General features: G+C 47.9%; 1 protein-coding gene across 1 annotated transcript in view; it reads right to left on the bottom strand.

Moving 5' to 3' along the window:
- Window positions 1–16,887, bottom strand: part of KIF26B (kinesin family member 26B) — a 442,287-nt gene that overhangs the window by 233,581 nt on the left and 191,819 nt on the right. The window contains exon 4 of the mRNA XM_027612815.2: window positions 5,628–5,794. Coding sequence (XP_027468616.1) covers window positions 5,628–5,794 — 167 coding nt within the window. The remainder of the gene's footprint in view (window positions 1–5,627; window positions 5,795–16,887) is intronic.

Here is a 16,887-nt window from a genome sequence, read left to right as displayed (position 1 = left end):
CAAGTTCCATGAGGTGGGCTCTCGGGAGCTCTTCCTCGTCTGTAGGTGCCATCCTATTACAATAGACACTAACGTGGAAATTTACGTCTGTCTGCAAAACCGAGGCGGAAGCTCTTGCAGTGAGTTATCAAGGAAGAGTCGGATCCTGTGCATCCGGCTCTCTCTTCCTCCTCCTGCATCACCCGAGACCCACCGGGTTGTGTTTGCAATAGTTCTTCTCCGGGTCTAATTGCTGATGTGTTGATCACGGGAAGACACACGCGTCCCTCAGGGGAACCGTATCTAATGGGAGACCAAGAGGACCACGAGCAGTTTCATGGCTCCTTCTCATCCTTCTTCGACTTCATAAACTCGTAGCGCGGAACCAAAGACCACTGTTCTGTGTTCACACGCCCAGGGATGAAAGAAAGGCTTCACCATGTAAGATTGTATGTTAAGTGCATGCTCTAAGCAGAGCAACAAGGCACTGCTTGAATCGGCTGTCAGCAAGAACGTTGCAGGGGCTCTTAGACACGGCCGTCCCTGCGTCCCTGCACGCATAGCACACACATGTGCCCGGCACAAAGAGGAGGTGCCCCAAGGGGCGTGATGGGTGCAGCCACCTGGTACCGAAGCAGGACCTCGGAGCCGGGACACACCTCCCACCGCTCGGCTTGGCCCCCGGCCCCAGGGCCCAAGCGGGTCTTGGTTTGAATGCCTGAAGGGGGAAACTGGCCCAATCGGTCATGAATAGTCAGTGACATGCTCTAGGGCTTGGAGAAAGCAGCTGGGTAATAAGACGAGGGGTCTAAACTCACAGATGAGAGAAACCCCACGACAGGTCAAGATGGACAGAAGTATAATAACATCCCTCAGGAAAGAAGGCAATCGGGCCAAAGGCAAGGGGTTGGGGGAGCTGGTGGAAGGAAATGAGGAACAAGGCAAGCGAGAAAGAGAGAGCAGAGCAAATGGACCCCACAAAATGTATCCAAGGGCACCCTGATATTGAGAACACCAATATTTACCCAGAAGATGCCAACCCCAGGACAGCAGTATTTTTAACCAACAGCAACACGTTGTGTAAAGGTCAGAATCTTCAAGAAGAGAATCAGTAAGTACAAAACAACCCTGTTACTGGAAAACCAGAGGGAGAGAGAAGGAGAGAGGGAGAAGCACTAACACACGGGATGGACCCGACAGGGAGTTAACGGACACACACCAAAGGGTTTGAAAACTCAGACAAACTCCACTTCTGTGCTCCTAGATCCAACAGCCACAAAATTACTGTCTACTGCCTTCCAGAAGTTCCTAAATGCTTCCTGCCCACCTCCATGCTTGTCCCAGACCAGGAACGGTGTGTGGCCTCGCAGCCCCACAGACCACACACGGAGTAGCTCTGGCCACGAAGGTACCACGGCTTATTCAGAACTGGAATTCTTAATTTTTTAGACGTTGTATCTGAGACGCCATCATGTCCATCTCACCCTTCCCTATAGAAAGCAAACATTTACAAAGAAAGGCTGATGTTGCTAAGAAAGTGGATGTCTACAACCCTCCACAAACCGGGTTCTATTGCTGTTCTACTCGTCTCCTCAAACAAACGAGAGCTCCCACTTACTCCAAATGTTGTTTCCTAAGCAATGATCATCAGTTCATGATGATGGTGGAGAAAACACTGATGTGGCTTATCGTGCCCATTTCTCGCCGAGGGCAACAAGGGCTCACGCACGTGTGGCAGGAAGGAGGGTGGGCTCCCCATTCTGCCACTTCCTGGCTGTGTGCAGCCTTGGGTCAGTGACTCAACCTCAGGATGCTTCTTTCTTTATCCATCCAACAGGGAAACGATAGGATCCACCTCCCAGGGCTTGTCTGAGGACTAAGGGAGATTTTGCCCATTAGGAGCTCAGTACAGTGAGTGATGCGAACTGACTGTCGAGGAAACGTCAGCCACGCTGGCCACAAACGTGGCAAATGGCACCCCTCCCCCATAAAATGATGAAATGATGTCCAGCACAGCCTCATGAGAGCAGGCCACCCCAGTCACTTAGAGCTGCAAGGAGGGTTCCAGAACCCTGAGGACTCAGCTCTATCACACTGTCTTGCAGAAGGACTTGCAAAGTGATGAGCACGGGTTAGAGGCATAGGAGCGAACTCTGCCCCCAAATCCCCACGCAGAAAGACACTCCCATGCTTCCATAGGAAACCATAACCTCTAGAGCGTTTCTAATTTGGGCACCAGCGACAGGTCCAGATTTCTCCCCTACCAGAGGCCACCTATACCATGATCACCTTATGCAGCTTTCCTTGATCCGAAGCAGAAAACCCCTGACCCTGAACTCCATCAACAGCCTGACAACATAAGCTGGGCTGGTTTTGACCTAGTGTGCGGACCTTTGGGAATCCACAGAGGTGAGAAACATCCCTGGTTCCTACTCTTAACATTCTGGACCCTGAGTGAGTCACTCAGTCTTCTGCTCTAGGTTCCCATCAGTGACAGGGAGGCTGTTACTATGCTGCCTCCCTCTTTGGGAGGTGTGAAAGCCCAGCTCTGGTGGGCAAGAGTGGCAGGGCAAGCAGAGCAAAGGGTGTGAAAGGGAATGTGTGTGTGTGTGTGTGTGTGTGTGTGTGTGTGTGCATAAAACATTATTCTTTTCACATGGTACCTTCTCCCCCCGCTATACATTGTAAACCCTTTATACACAAACCACTACTTTGAATGCCTTAAACCATTAAGCTCCAAGTGCTATCAGCATTCACCACAAAGAAAGTAATAATAAGGATTTAGGCAGTCCTATGGATCCTTTCCAGCCCCTTGAAAGCTCACACCACAAGCCCCTGCCATCTGAACTCCGTCCAGTCTTGGTTTATCGCCAACATCATGTGCGGCCCCTCCCCCACAACCGACTTCAGCGGCCCGTCCACTCTGGGCTCACCCCACCATCTCCATTCCGACCCTGGCCATGCAAGCAAGTCTCAGGGCAGGCCGCCCTTGCCCATCATTTGCCATTCCTTTCCCTGGTGTGTGCTAGCTTGTTTGGAAATGGTCCTCTGATTAACTGAAAGCCGGCCTCGAGTACGTCCAGCATGCGGACCTTCCCAGCCTGCCTCGAGTCCACACGCTGCCCCTGCTCTAAAACACTGCTGGTTTCCTGGTAGCAGGAAACACTTGTTCTCCCTAAACACTGACCATCAGGAGCCCCTGCCCTCTGAGCTCCTCCTGCTTCCAGTCCTGCTTCTGGGGTTTTCTGTGGGTAGCTGATCCAGAAAAGTCTCTGGATGGAGTCTGAGCTGAGGCTTCTCACATTCAAAGTATTTCCGGTCAGGAAGGTGCACTGGAGGTCAAGTCCCATCTGGGCAGTAAATGTTCTCTGCAGCATCAAGCTCAGGCGGTCACCCGTTGTAAGCTTGAGCTCCCTCAGGGACGGGGACCTCACTCTCTCCCAGGGCAGTCTGAGCTGGGTGCAAAGTTTCCTTCTTTCTGAGCTGGGAGAGCTGAGCTGGATGGAGTCTGGGCTGAGCTCCATCATCAGGTTTTATTCAGCCTTTGCCCACATACTTGGGTGTTTTATAGAACAAACCCAATTCCTTGTTTACACAATAGCCCAAGAGACAGATGAGGGCCATCTTCTCTGGACTAACCCTGCCATGACATGGCTTCCTACTTCCTCAGCATGTTCGTCACCCTCCTGCGGACACGCTCTCACAACCCACCTAAGTCCTGGGATCTTCTGTGCTTGTGGCCTTTCCCCATATTCTGTTCCACCTCTTCATTCCCTCCCTGAACGGCACAGACATGGCCTCCCAGTTGGTTTGCTCAGTGTCCCACAGGAATTCACGTACAGGCGGAACTAATACAATAGCGCCCACTGTCAGGCGGCCGGTGCACACATACAGTAGACCCCTTATCCGCGGTTTGGTTTTCTCGATTTCAGCTCCCTGCGGTCAACCGCCTGTGGGAAGCACATGCTCCTCCTTCCGACCCAGCATCAGAGGTGAATTGTAGCCTAACGCCAGGCCACAACTCTGGTGTCATCCACCTCACGTCATCTTGCTGCGTAGGCGTTTTATCATCTCATACCATGACAAGAAGAGGGAGGACAGGACAATAAGATATTTTGAGAGAAAGAGAGAGACCATGTTCACCTAACTTTAATGCAGTATATTGTAATAACTGTTGTATTTTAGTATTAGTCGCTGCAGTGCACCTCTTAGTGTGCCTCAGCTGTTAACTGAACTTTAACACGGGCATGTCCGTATAGGCGAAAACACGGTACATACAGGGTTCAGTTCAATCCTCGGTTTCAGGCACCCCCTGGGGGTCTTGGAGCGTATGTCCAGTGGATAAGCAGAGACAAGCGCATTTCCTGTTACTTCCCATCCACACAGGTTGGCCCAACTCTTCACAGGACAATAAACGTGGCAGCAAGGCACAGTGAGACCCTCGGAGCCAGTTTTCCGACAAGCCCCTGTGCCTTCTTTACTGTGGATGTTACTAATCCAGGGCACTGGGCTCTCTTCTCCCTCTGACCCGATCCCTCCCTATTCAGAGCCCTGTCCTCAGAGTTGTGTTTGGATGGCACTGCTCATGAGGATAACAAGAGAAACCATGTAATATTCCTTCTTCCTGACATACGAAGTCCATATCGAATCACCTTTTGTACAGTACTTCATCACTTACAATTGTCAGGTCTTAATCTTCAGAGCAACCTAGAGGAGTGTTGTCCTTGTTTTATAGACGAGGACATCGAGGCAGACCTCAGGGCTCCTCCAATCTCAGATCTGGTGCTATTTATTCTATATCCTGCTCACCCAGGAACATTCACCTCTTAGGTAGAAAAAGTTTTCTAAAGTTAAGTTCTGAGGATCAAATAAAGAATGAGTCCCAGGGTGGGGGGGGGCAGGAAATAAAGCCGAGGAATCTGGTTTCTATTTCTGGCTTTACTATAAATTAACTCATAGTTTAACTTTCTTGGTCCTCAGTCCGCTCCTTCATTAAATAAGGAGACTGAATTAGATGATCCCCAAAGTGCCTTCTGCTCAGCTGTCCTTTGTCTCCTGCCCTGTCTCAGCCACACAGCTAAAATTAGGCAGAAAACATTGTTGAAATACCTTTCATTTGGGTTTCTCGTGTTTTTAAAGGCCCTAAGATTAGCTGGATAGTATATGGTAACTATCCAGCCCGTCTGTCCAGAACGGTGGGGGGAGAAACCCTGTCAACTCTTTCCTTGCTCATTTTTAAGCAGTTCATTTTCTGTGATGAGAAAGTCAATCTGGGAACACCAGGAGCGGGGCCAGGCCCACCAAAGTCCCCGTCCCAGGAGGACATCGCGAGAGCCTCGTATTCTTAGAGCTCTCAAGTGGGGACACACGTGGAGGTCTGGAGACCTTGGCAAGGGGCGTGGATGCGATGGGAGTCCGGCGGGGAGAGGCCAAGGACGCCGCTGAACATTCTCTAGGGCACAAGTCCCCCCCACGGCAGAGTCGTCTGGACCCAGCTGTCAGCAGTCTGAGGTTGAGGAACCCCGTCTTGAAGTGTGAAGTCCAAGTGCGGCCCCAGACTCTTGCTAGTGGTTGAGCTAACCCAGCCCCGCGAGGGGCTAAGCAGGTGGACCGGCCTGAAAGAAGCGAGCTCCGGATGCTTCTCTTACCTGGCAAAGAAGGAAGCGGCCACCGAGGGACCTGGCGAAGTCTCGTTGGCCACGCAGGAGCCCTGGGAGCCTGGGACGCCACAGGCCGAAGGCTTGTCCGCGTTGTAGCGATTCAGCACCGCCTCGGTCAGCCCCTCCCGGCCTGTCTCTGTCATCAGCTGGGAGATCTGACAAGGAAAATGTACACTGAGCTCGTTACCTGTGGCTCACTGCCCTTCCCACGCACGGTTGACGGCACCACCCTGTCGAGGGGAGAGGGCCCCAGCACGGGGTAGGGGTGTGAGGGGGTGCCCGGGGGCGGGGGGGGCAGGGACACACTGCACGCACGCTGGGGGTGATTTGGGCTTCTCAGAGGCTATTTTCCAGCGTTTTAGCCAGGACACCTCCTCCTTTTCATTAAAAATAATGGAATAAAATTACCCCCTGACATTGTTTCAATTATGCCTGTGTCTCCTGTCCATTTGGAGAGGAAAACATGAACCGTTATCCACAGTTTGCAGCCCAAGACCAAGCAGAAGCATCAACCAGGGTTGCTTTCTTACCAGGACTGGCCCCAAATGCTGACACACAAGAGGGGCCAAGGTATCATTTATTAAAGGAGAAGCGAACCTGCTAATGGAGAATGTGAGGAATTAAAGAAAACACTATTTGTTGTTGTTTGCTGTAAGCAGTCAGCAAACATGACTAAGAGAAGCTTGTAGAAACAAGTACAGCCACTGTGGATTACCAAGGGGTCTTTTTTTGGGAGGATTTAGATCATTTCAACAGACTTGATTTTCCTACTCATTCTTTAAGATACATGGTTTCTGTTTTGTTTGCAATGATTGCCTTTACAACAGAGGTTCCAGTGGACAGGCTGGGGCCGTTTTACCTAAATCCACATGATGTGCTAGGACGAAGCACACATCTGAGCAAAATGAGAATCTCATGTAGAAATACACTTTTGAGAAGTGCTAATTCCATGACAAATATAATAATTATGCAGGTAAAGTCTAAGTGTGCTATTTGGAAAGCCTGTTACTTTAAAACTTTAGTCCACTTACAAAAGGGGAAAATGTTAGTGTAACAAGAAGAAGGGGGGGAGGGGGAGGAGGGGGAGGAAGAAAGAAAGAGAGAGAAAGAGAAAGAAGAAAGAAGAAAGAAAGAAAGAAAGGGAAAGAAAGAAAGAAAGAAAGAAAGAAAGAAAGAAAGAAAGAAAGAAAGAAAGAAAGAAAGAAAGAAAGAAAGAAAGAAAGAAAGAAAGAAAGAAGGAAAGAAAGAAAGAAAGAAAGAAAGAAAGAAAGAAAGAAAGAAAGAAAGAAAGAAAGAAAGAGAAAAGAAAGAAAGAAAGAGAGAAAGGAAGGAAGGAAGCTTTAGTTTAAAAAGAGCCAGCAGCCAGCTCAAGCCTCTTAAATGCTGAATGGAAAATGTTCCTAATTGCCTACAAAATACAAGTGCAATAAAGCAAAGATCAGGAACAGTTTCTACTTTGTAACTGAGCAGGCTAGCAGGCCAGTGAAGGAGTCCCATTTGTTAACCTTTGAACATAAAAACATTTGTACTTTCCGTTATTAGCAGCGTAACCGTTACTCTGAGCCCCATTGACTTGAAACTTTGCCTAAATTCATGCCCTTACTTGGAAAGCTTTGGCATTTTCAGCTGAAATTTTCCCAACACATACTTTCTTATTCTCATTCACTAGACGGGTTATAAGGAAACCTGACCCACATGAGAGAGCCCCAGGAGGACTGGGCAGCAAAAAAAGCCCAGGGCCTGGGGAACTTTCCATGCACTCAGCAAGAGCTGCTGCCCAGGCAGGGGACCTGCATCACCTCTCCTCAGGCTTCCGCTGCTGTCTGTGGGGTGAAGGCTCCCCTCGACCAGCTGCCACTCTCCCGGAGGGACGAGGAGGAGGAGGAGAAGGTTGTGCACACTGATGTCACCGCTAAGCGGCACTTAGGACACCCGTGTTCCAGGATGCCAACCCCCCCCAGCAATGTCCACAAACACACCCACTATCGCAGCACCATTGTTTTTTCATCAAGTAGATACAATCTACCATACGTAAACTGGTTTTAGTTATTTATTTTTAAAGATTTTATTTATTGTCTATTTGAGAGAGAGAGCGAGCGAGCACACAAGCAGGGGGAGCGGCAGAGGGAGAGGGAGAAGCAGACTCTCTGCTGAGCAGGGAGCCCGATGTGAGGCTTGATCCCAGGACCCTGAGATCATGACCTGAGCTGAAGGCAGATGCTTCACCAACTGAGCCACCCAGGCGCCCCCATAAACTGGTTTCAGCACACGCAGACATCTGAAAAAAGTCAGTATAGCAGTGGATGAATGCATTGCTTGATTTGTCACCATCGATGTCCATGGGCTCATGAACGCAGCTGTCATCTGATCTGCTGTCGGTGGCGTGTCCTGCTCATTTCTGTATTTCTCATCTGAGGTTTGGAAGAACGGGAATGGGACTCTGCCTCACTGTGTATGATCGGCCCTTGCAGGTGCCCTGCAAACCCGCAGAGAAACCGCTAGGATGTGGGTGGTGAATGGTGAGAGGCGCAGGTTTCTAGGTGATTCCAGATTTCCAGGTCTGGCCCAGGAAGAACACAAGCATCCTGCAGGCTCCTGGCTTTTGGAAATGTCCCTCAGCAAGTGAACTTCAATGTACTGGCCTCCTTCAAGAGAGGTAGTGGCTGTCTTTGCCAAGCTAGACTGGATCTCTTACTTTTAAAAGAAAGTGGGGATTTGTGGACATGGGACACTCAATTCCCAAACCTGTAAGTAGAATGATTCAATAATTGATTGTTCTTAGAAACCAGAAACACAGAATGTCTTACAGCTAGAAGGTCCTGCCAAGATCAGCCTCTTCGAAACTCCTTTTCTTAAATAAGGACCAGGAGCACAGAAGTGATTTGCCCAAGCTAATGTGAAACTGAGAAGAGGCCCCTGATTCCTAGGCCAGTGGTAGCCACTCCTTTGCTCCTACTCCCCCTCTTCCCCCCTCCCTCCTTCCTTCTAATTAAAAAAATTGTAAACAGGAAAAAAACCAAATAATAATAAAACACATAGGGATAGATCCAGTACCATAATCAACAAATGTTAACATTTTACTTATCTTAGAAAATATTATTTATTTATTTATTTATTTATTTATTTTGAGAGAACACATGCGTGAGTTTGGGGAGGGGCAGAGGGAGAGAGACTCTCAAGCAGGTTCCATGCTCAGTGCAGAACCTCGATGTGGGACTCGATCCTAGGACCCTGAGATCACGACCTGAGCTGAAATCAGGAGTCAGATGCTTAACCGACTGAGCCAATCAGGTGTCCCAGAAAACATTTTTTAAAAGAAATCAAACACTATATAAAATTGAAATTGTCCAGGTCCCTGGTTACATGGTCCTTCCTCCCAGTACCCCCTTTTCAGACACGGTACAATAATTTGGGTGGGAGCCAGCCCATGCCTTCCATCACACCCTGTCCCTCCTAAGAGCCTGGCTGAGCTCACCTTGTGGTTTCTTTTGAGCATTCTCTCATTTTGTTCTGCTTGTTCTGCAACTGGAAGAGAGTGTCCCCCCAGATTTCAGCTCCTATAGGCTCCTGCCACCAGTAAATTCATGTTTTCATCTATATTTACACCCGGTATCCTCTCCGGGGACCACAAACTTTCAGAAATAATATACAAATCGCTACAGTAACTGCCAATTTATCTTCCCCTCCCTCCCTGCACTCTGGGGTTCTGGACCTCCTTAAGTTCCTCAAACATACCCAGTTCCCTCCTGTCACAGGGCCTTTGCACGTGCCTTCACTCTCTAGCGGGCATGCTTCTCCTTGACATCCAGATCCAAGCTCAAGCATTACTTCCTTGGAGAAGCCTTCTTCCAGACTCCTTCCAGCCTCGCATAGATGCTGTTACAGGAGTGCAATCTTTTCTTTCAGTGTCTCTACCTTGGTTCCAATTATGCATTTAACAATACATCATTGTCTCTCAAAACCCCAGGACAGTGGGTCTAGGGCTGGTGTGCCCACCCACTGGATCCATGGAAATCAACATGATGTCTGGCACACAGAGATGTTTAAACCATGTTTGTGGCATAAATCTGAGCTGTTCTTATTTTCTACTTATTCTCTAAGTTTACCTAATTAAATCTTTTTTCTTAAGGTCTTGAAGTGAGAAGACTTAGTTCTTGTTATAATTTCATTGTTTTCCTATTCCGCCCCCTCCTTAAACTCCCCCTCTGGGCCTCCCCGTAATCTGCTGTAGGAGAAAATTCCCGAGACAGCGGGGCACCTGAAACTTTAGCCTTACTGCATAATTCAGAACCAGGAGCCTTATTTTTAAAGGACTATATGGTTTACCTCTGCTTTGCAGATTGCTCAGAACGAACTTTCTCTCACGACTCCATGAAAACTACATGATGCTTCTGTGAAAACTCAGATTCCAAAACCTGCAACTCTCCATCTGATGCATTTGAAAAACCTAAAGTTCGGGCAGAAAGGATTCATTGCCACAATTACGTATGTCACCATCACTGTCTAGGAGCAACAGACTGAACACACTTAATCACGAACTTAGAGGGAAGACTAGATTTTCACCACGGGATCTTGTTCTGCTTCATTCTTTTTTAAAAGATTTTTTAAAATATTATTTATTTATTTATTTGAGAGAGAGCAAGCAAGTGAGCGAGCAAGCTGGGGGAGGGGCCGAGGGAGAGAAGCAGACTCCCTGCTGAGCACAGACCCCCCCCCCCCGCCCCGCCCCGACGCGGGGCTCGATCTCACAACCCTGAGATCATGACCTGAGCTGAAACCAAGAGTCGGACGCTTCACCGACTGAACCACCCAGGCGCCCCCTGTTCTGTTTAGTTCTGATTAAAACCTGCTTTTAGCTCCATCTCAGATACATGGGACCACTTCAGTGAAGTAACCACTAAAGTAACAATATCTGTTACTTTCAAAACACCACATCACATCCTGCAGCTGGTGGTAAATTAAACACCAGGTGGCAATAAAAGGAACCAGGCTTCAGAGAGAGGGTGCATGTGTGCATTTGCACACATGGGGTCCTTCATTGTGTGAGAATCCCAGGTGTCATTCCTGGGCCCAGGTTGATGCTCTTCACACACCTCATGGATAAAGCTACTCTCTGTATCTTAATCTTAGGCAAGATCCATGTCTTTTGACCACATTTAAATTTGTGCACTGATCCCTCAGTAGGAGGAACTCTACACTTGTCCCTTAAGAAACAGTAAATCTTAAATATGGTTATGATCTTGACCACAGATTCAAGACAAAAGATGTTGGGCTTTCAGGAACCAAGGTTGGGTCCACAGTGCAAACTGCAATCTGTAAGCCATTGACCTTTTGACTTCCCACAGACAGGAATGGCTGAGAGCTCCCAGAGTGTGACAGCATGAGGGGGTTCATCTTAAATGGCATTACTGACCCAGAAAGCCACCTCCTCTGACTCTGCCAAGGCGCAGGGAACACCAACAGTATCCATTTCCTGCATAGAGACATCCATGGACCACAAACGCATCCTACTCAGTCTTTACATTTAACGACATCATGACCCCCAAATCCCAGAAAATAACACTTAATAGCATTTTCTCTTAGGCGATTGCCTTCTCACTGTTTGGGGACATCTCTTTTATGATTATTTATTGTTCACACTGTCACTTAATGTTTTTATAGTTTTGCAAACAGTGGGTGCTCAATAAATATTTTTGATCCACATTAACAGAAACCAACTACAAGTGTCTGGAAAGCTGGGATGAAGACGGGGCTGCCAGAAGCCCCCGCCTGAATGGAAACATCTGATTTCTGTATACGCGCCTGAGTAGACGCCAGCCTCCCTTATCTTGCTTCATGCCTGTCGAGTCACACGGAACAGTCAGCTAACATTCTTTCCCTAATGCAGTGCTGGCCCCACACTGGGCAGCTTCTGGTCCCTTCCTAGGCTCACTGTTCACTTGCAGGCATTTCAATACAACAGTTAATTTTCCTACGGCTCTTGGCGTGCTGTCCCCAAAGCACAGGCTATCGCCACCTAACCTAAAGCTTATCCCCAGCTCGCAGGGGCGCAAATCACCTCTGAAGACTCTGCCGTGGGCCTGGAGTCAGACAGATAAGCCCCTCCCTGCGCTGTCCAGCCCCACCTCCCCCCCAGCCAGCACCAAGGGGCCATGATGGGATTCTCGAGTCCCAGGGCTGGATGTTTGATTACCCTTATTATCTTAGCTTGCTTTGGCTATAAATTTTATTAGCGGCCATAAAATTATCCATCCACAGCATTTGACTCTGTGACCTCTTGCAAGAGAGAATTCCATTCGCTGGCGCTGCCCAGGGCCTAGGAGAGCCGCCTTTTCCTCACCCTCGATTTATAGCCTCACCTCCATCCAGGGTCCTGCCAACGGAAAAGGCTGTTGCGTTCCATGATTTCATTGTCAGGGCTGAAACCTGGCCCCTCGGCCCCTGCCCACTGTTTTCTTACTCTTTGGGTGGCAAAAAGGTAAAGCGGCAGGGCCGCCCACATGTTCCAGTAAAAGATGGGGGTGCAAGATGAAGCCGAGGGCCAGATGCATTTCTGTCTTGGACTCTTCCCTTAGATTTCTTAGTCCCAAGATGTGCAGCTCAAGGCATGGCTCAGCTATTCCTTTGAGGAACATCTTACGACAAATGCTAAATAAACTCTTGCCATCAAGCTTGGAGGATTTCTACAGGTGCATTTTACTTCACCTTGCAGAGATGCTGGGTCACAATGATTTTAATGCTTAATACTCAATTATGTTTTGCGGGGTGGTTTTGGTGACGTATTTGGTGACAGACAATGATACACAGAGTCTGGCCTGAGAGAACTCTGAGGAGTGACAGCAAGCTCCCTCATCCACCATCATCATCATACAAGTCACCATTTTGGAGCATCTACCACGGGCCAGATTCTGTTTGAAGAGCTTCCTATACATGTTGCCATATCCAATCCTGACAACAACCCTATGAAGTGGGCACAATTATTACCAAATAATTGTTTCAACTCTGCCACGTGGAAAAGCCCTGGGACAGATAATGCCCCGGGGCTTGGTTTCTATCCTTGAGTTTTTCTTGCTCCTGACAAAGTACAGCTCCTCAACCATTGCTGCCCATTTGGGAAATGGAGTCACAGCAAAAACCTGATAAAGAGGATCATCTGGATAATTTCTCAATATGCACAAAAGGCTCATTCCATCCAATATTTTGTGATTTTTATGACCAACTTGAAATAAAATCAAATGGTCTGAATCTTAATGTAACTGACTCCACTTCTGATTTGCAACTAAGCCAACTCAGACTGAGTAGCGAGGAGGAAATCACCACCCTAATGAATCCAACCCTGACATCAGGGTTGAGCCAGAGGCTCCTTTTAGCTCAGCTCCCAAGAGCTGAGAGGACTAACCCCTCTTGTCATGTACGGAATTACCCAGAGGCTGCATTTCCACTGGGGAAGGCTACCTTTGCTTCCCACCCCCAAACACTCAACCACAAGCCAGTCCCCAAGGAAGTGTGCCCTGGGCAGTCTTCTCCCTACTGAATGATCAAGGCCATCCCTCGCCACGTGTTCCGCCAACCTGGCCTGGGGATAACTGCCTGTCCCCGGTCTCTCTCTGCAACCAGAGGCAAGCTGTGGGTGGACTGGGTTAATATCCAACTCGATATTATCCGCACAGCACAGAGTCTCAATACAGGTGACATCTGACAAATAAATCAATTGATATATTCATTAAATACAAAATGAACTTAATTTAGTTCGGTTGGGATTGGCTGGAGTTTGTTTGTTTTTTAAGAGATAAAGGTTCTTTTCACCTGATTTTAAAAACTGTGAATAGAGTACATAAAGCTTTCTGCAATAAAACTGAGGTATTTCAGCATATACTTGAGTCAAGATAGTGGCGAGACAAAAATGACTGGGGAGGGCGGGGGGCAAACAAGGAACAAAGAGACAAAGGGACTGAGATGAAGGAGAAACAGAAACAGGAGAAAGGGGACGAACAAGAGAAAAGCCGAAAGAAATACACAGACATAAGAAGATGGCAAAAGGAGAGGAAACCAGTCATTGTTTGTCTCATCCAGCTTGGGTATGAGCATGTGCCGGCCACCGCTGGGGAGCTGGAATTCTCTGGAACGTTAGGCCAGTGATCCTAGAAATATGGCATGCAGAGGCCGAAGCCTCCTTTCCAAGGGGAAGCACAACAAGATTAAGAGACTGGACATTAGGTTTACCTGGAACTGATTCAGCTCAGATCACGGCCTTTTCCACCCATTTTCCCCGCCGTGTTTTGTCTGGAGAGCCCATCACCAAGCATCTTTAAGAAGCAGCCCCTTCTCACCTAAATCTTGCCTAATATTTGGAAAGCTTTCAAGGAAACCAGCCATGCATTACGGCCTGGAATTTAAAATGTGCCTTCCTGGTAGGCACTGTGACTTCCTCATATTTTCTTTGAGCTCTTGTGAGAACAAGTCAAGAGGGGCCTGTAGACAATACTTGGCTGTAAGTGACCCACTGAGGGTCTGCACGAAGCAACCTTGCATTCTGGGCAAAACTGAGGGGACAACATTGGGACCCCACCAAAGGCAAGCACACACACCTCACACGCGCGCGCATGCGCACACACGCACCACTCAGGACGTAAGGGATGGCAGAAATGAGAGCCCACACAAGGCAGGGGTGAGGTCTGCAGCCGCTGGAGCCCTCCCACCAGAAGCCAAGAGCACACGGGGATGTTCGGGGCTCAAATCAGCCAAGGGAGGGGCTCTCCCCTTCAAGGAAGCCGGCTGGCAGCACCAGGGCTGGCTCCAGACTGTGTGATTGATTCTGCTTCGCCCTGGCCAGCTCAGAACCACAGCCACAGAGGAGAGATGCCCAGACCAGAGACAGGCTGGACCACATGGAATGGCCAGTGTCATCCTGGTGCCTGGCAAAGGATGTGTCATGCATCAGGCCCTCAGGAAACGCTGCACTGAATGTCAAGGGCTAATCTGGGCCTGGGTTGGTTAATGACAACGTGGCAGACTTTGGGCAAGTCACTTCCCCTCTCTTAGCCCTAATCTCCCCAGCTAGGAGAAATCAGGAGACTATGCCCGGAATGAAATGATGATGCAGCCGAATGCTCTGTGGTTCTACAGTCATAGTCAAATAGAAAGCAGGGACGTTTAGAAATACTCCCATTTTGTCTTCAAAGAGCGTTCCCAATTTAACATCTGCATGGCCTTTATGCAAAGACATACAAATACATCAGTGACGACAACAACAACAAACATTCCCCACTGTGTCTCAAACCATCCACAGTGGACAAGGAACTGATTTGTGAAAGGGTCAGCTGGATGTTCCAAAGTGATGCACAGGCTTTCACACTTTGAACTGACCTGACATCTTCTGCTTACCAACTGCAGAAATGCCAAATCCTACACTAACAAAATAGCAATTTTCCAAGAAATTTAAAACAGAGATGGAGAAGTCCTTAGATCTATCCTAGGCCAATGCTCATGTGCAAACACAAGAGACCCTGGGCCAGACTGGGGAGGCGAGTTGTCCAAAAGCACACATCTCATGTGTGGTTAATTTCAGTACTCACTTGTGCCTATCGGAAGCTAACAATGGCAGCAATCTCAAGTGCCCGAAAATCCCCTGAATAGAGAGAGACAGACAGTGAGAGAGAGTCGGTCTCTGTGGTTTAGCACCAAGCCTGGGGCTTGGTTCTGGCCAAATGGCTGGCTGTGGGACCTTAACAAAATCAATTAACCTCTCCGCAACGTTGCTTCCAAAATCAGAGATCTGCCACAAAGCACATTAAATAAAAACACTCTCAAGAGTCCTTCTCCTCAAATAACAATGGGCTGAAGATACAAAACTGGTACTTTAAAGCCTCTCATTGAAAACCAGAGGAGTAGGAATCATTTCTGGGCTCACCTACAAGAACCTCGTGAAGAGGTTTGGAGTTGGCTCTCTGTCCATTCCCTTCGAGGCTTAGGATCACTGACTGTACAAAGCTGGTAATTTAAACTTCCATATCCATCCTTCATGTCCAGGATTCAGAGAAGAGTGTGGCAGGGTCACTTACTAGAAATCTCTAGATTATGTTTTTTTTTTTTACCTTTCATTTTCTTATTAGTTTCAGGGGTAGAATTTAGTGATTCATCAGTTGCATATAACACCCAGTGCTCATTACATCCCACGCCCTCCTTAAAGCCCATCACCCAGTTACCCCTTCCCCTCCAACCCACCACCCCTCCAGCAACCCTCAGTCTGTTTCCTAGAGTTCAGTGTCTCTTATGATTGGCATTCTTGATCCTGATCAGGCCTAATCTTGTCACCAGACTCATGACAGACTTTGCATGTGGCAATTTTCTAAATCGGTTCACCCAGCAGATTTGGATTATTAAGATATGCTTATTTATGTATGCATGTTTTCATTGCATATTTCACTAGTAAAGCTAATATGGAGCATGCTTTAGAAGTTCAGTAATGTTTGGATATTCCCTGGCCCTTCCCTAACCCCAAATTCTCAAATTTCAGGACATTTAAAACTTCTGGGCCTTATCGGTTTTAACACTGAACTCCAAGATTCATTTTGCTGTTGTCAGATTTCTTCAAGTTCATATAATTTTCTCGGCACCCCCTTGCTTTTAACATAATTAGCAGAGAGACAAAGATGTTCTATGTGAATTGACACCAGAGAATTGTACAATCTCATTACATCCTCACTAAAGACATATTCTAGTTCTTTCTGCTGCAGCTGTAACATTCCATCCAGTGTCCTCATTTCTTCACTAGGTGCTTCTGGCTCAAATTTCTCCTCTGTTCAATTAAGATGTTGGTTTTCTCTTCCACGGTACATGCTATGGCTTTTCCCAAAGCTCGGCTATACTTTCCACTTTTGCAACTCCATAATATGGGTCAGGCCCGGCCAAGTCAATACCAACTAACTCATTGTGAGCGCATCTCGCTAGACTCCCCTAGCTAACAAACCAGAGCCAGCAAGATTGGCAGGACCCCGGCATCTCAGGGATCCCAGCCAGCATGCTTTATTCTCAAAAAGAGTTGGCCCTGAGAGTTCATCTCTTTCATATCTGTCCTTTTGTTACAAACCTTGAGTCCCTGGAGCCTGCTATTTAAAACAGAACCATTCTTTGGGGATTCTTGTCTTTCACGCACACTTGAAAAGCTATTCATCCCATCCTGAGTTAAAAGACTCTAACCTGTATTAACAAATCAGTCTCACCACAATTCCCCCCAAACTGAGTTATT

The sequence above is a fragment of the Zalophus californianus genome, chromosome 10, assembly GCF_009762305.2.
Source record: "Zalophus californianus isolate mZalCal1 chromosome 10, mZalCal1.pri.v2, whole genome shotgun sequence".
NCBI classification, from domain to species: Eukaryota; Metazoa; Chordata; class Mammalia; order Carnivora; family Otariidae; genus Zalophus; species Zalophus californianus.
The sequence above is the reverse complement of the archived record's forward strand: the minus strand, read 5'-3'. Positions and strand labels throughout refer to the sequence as shown.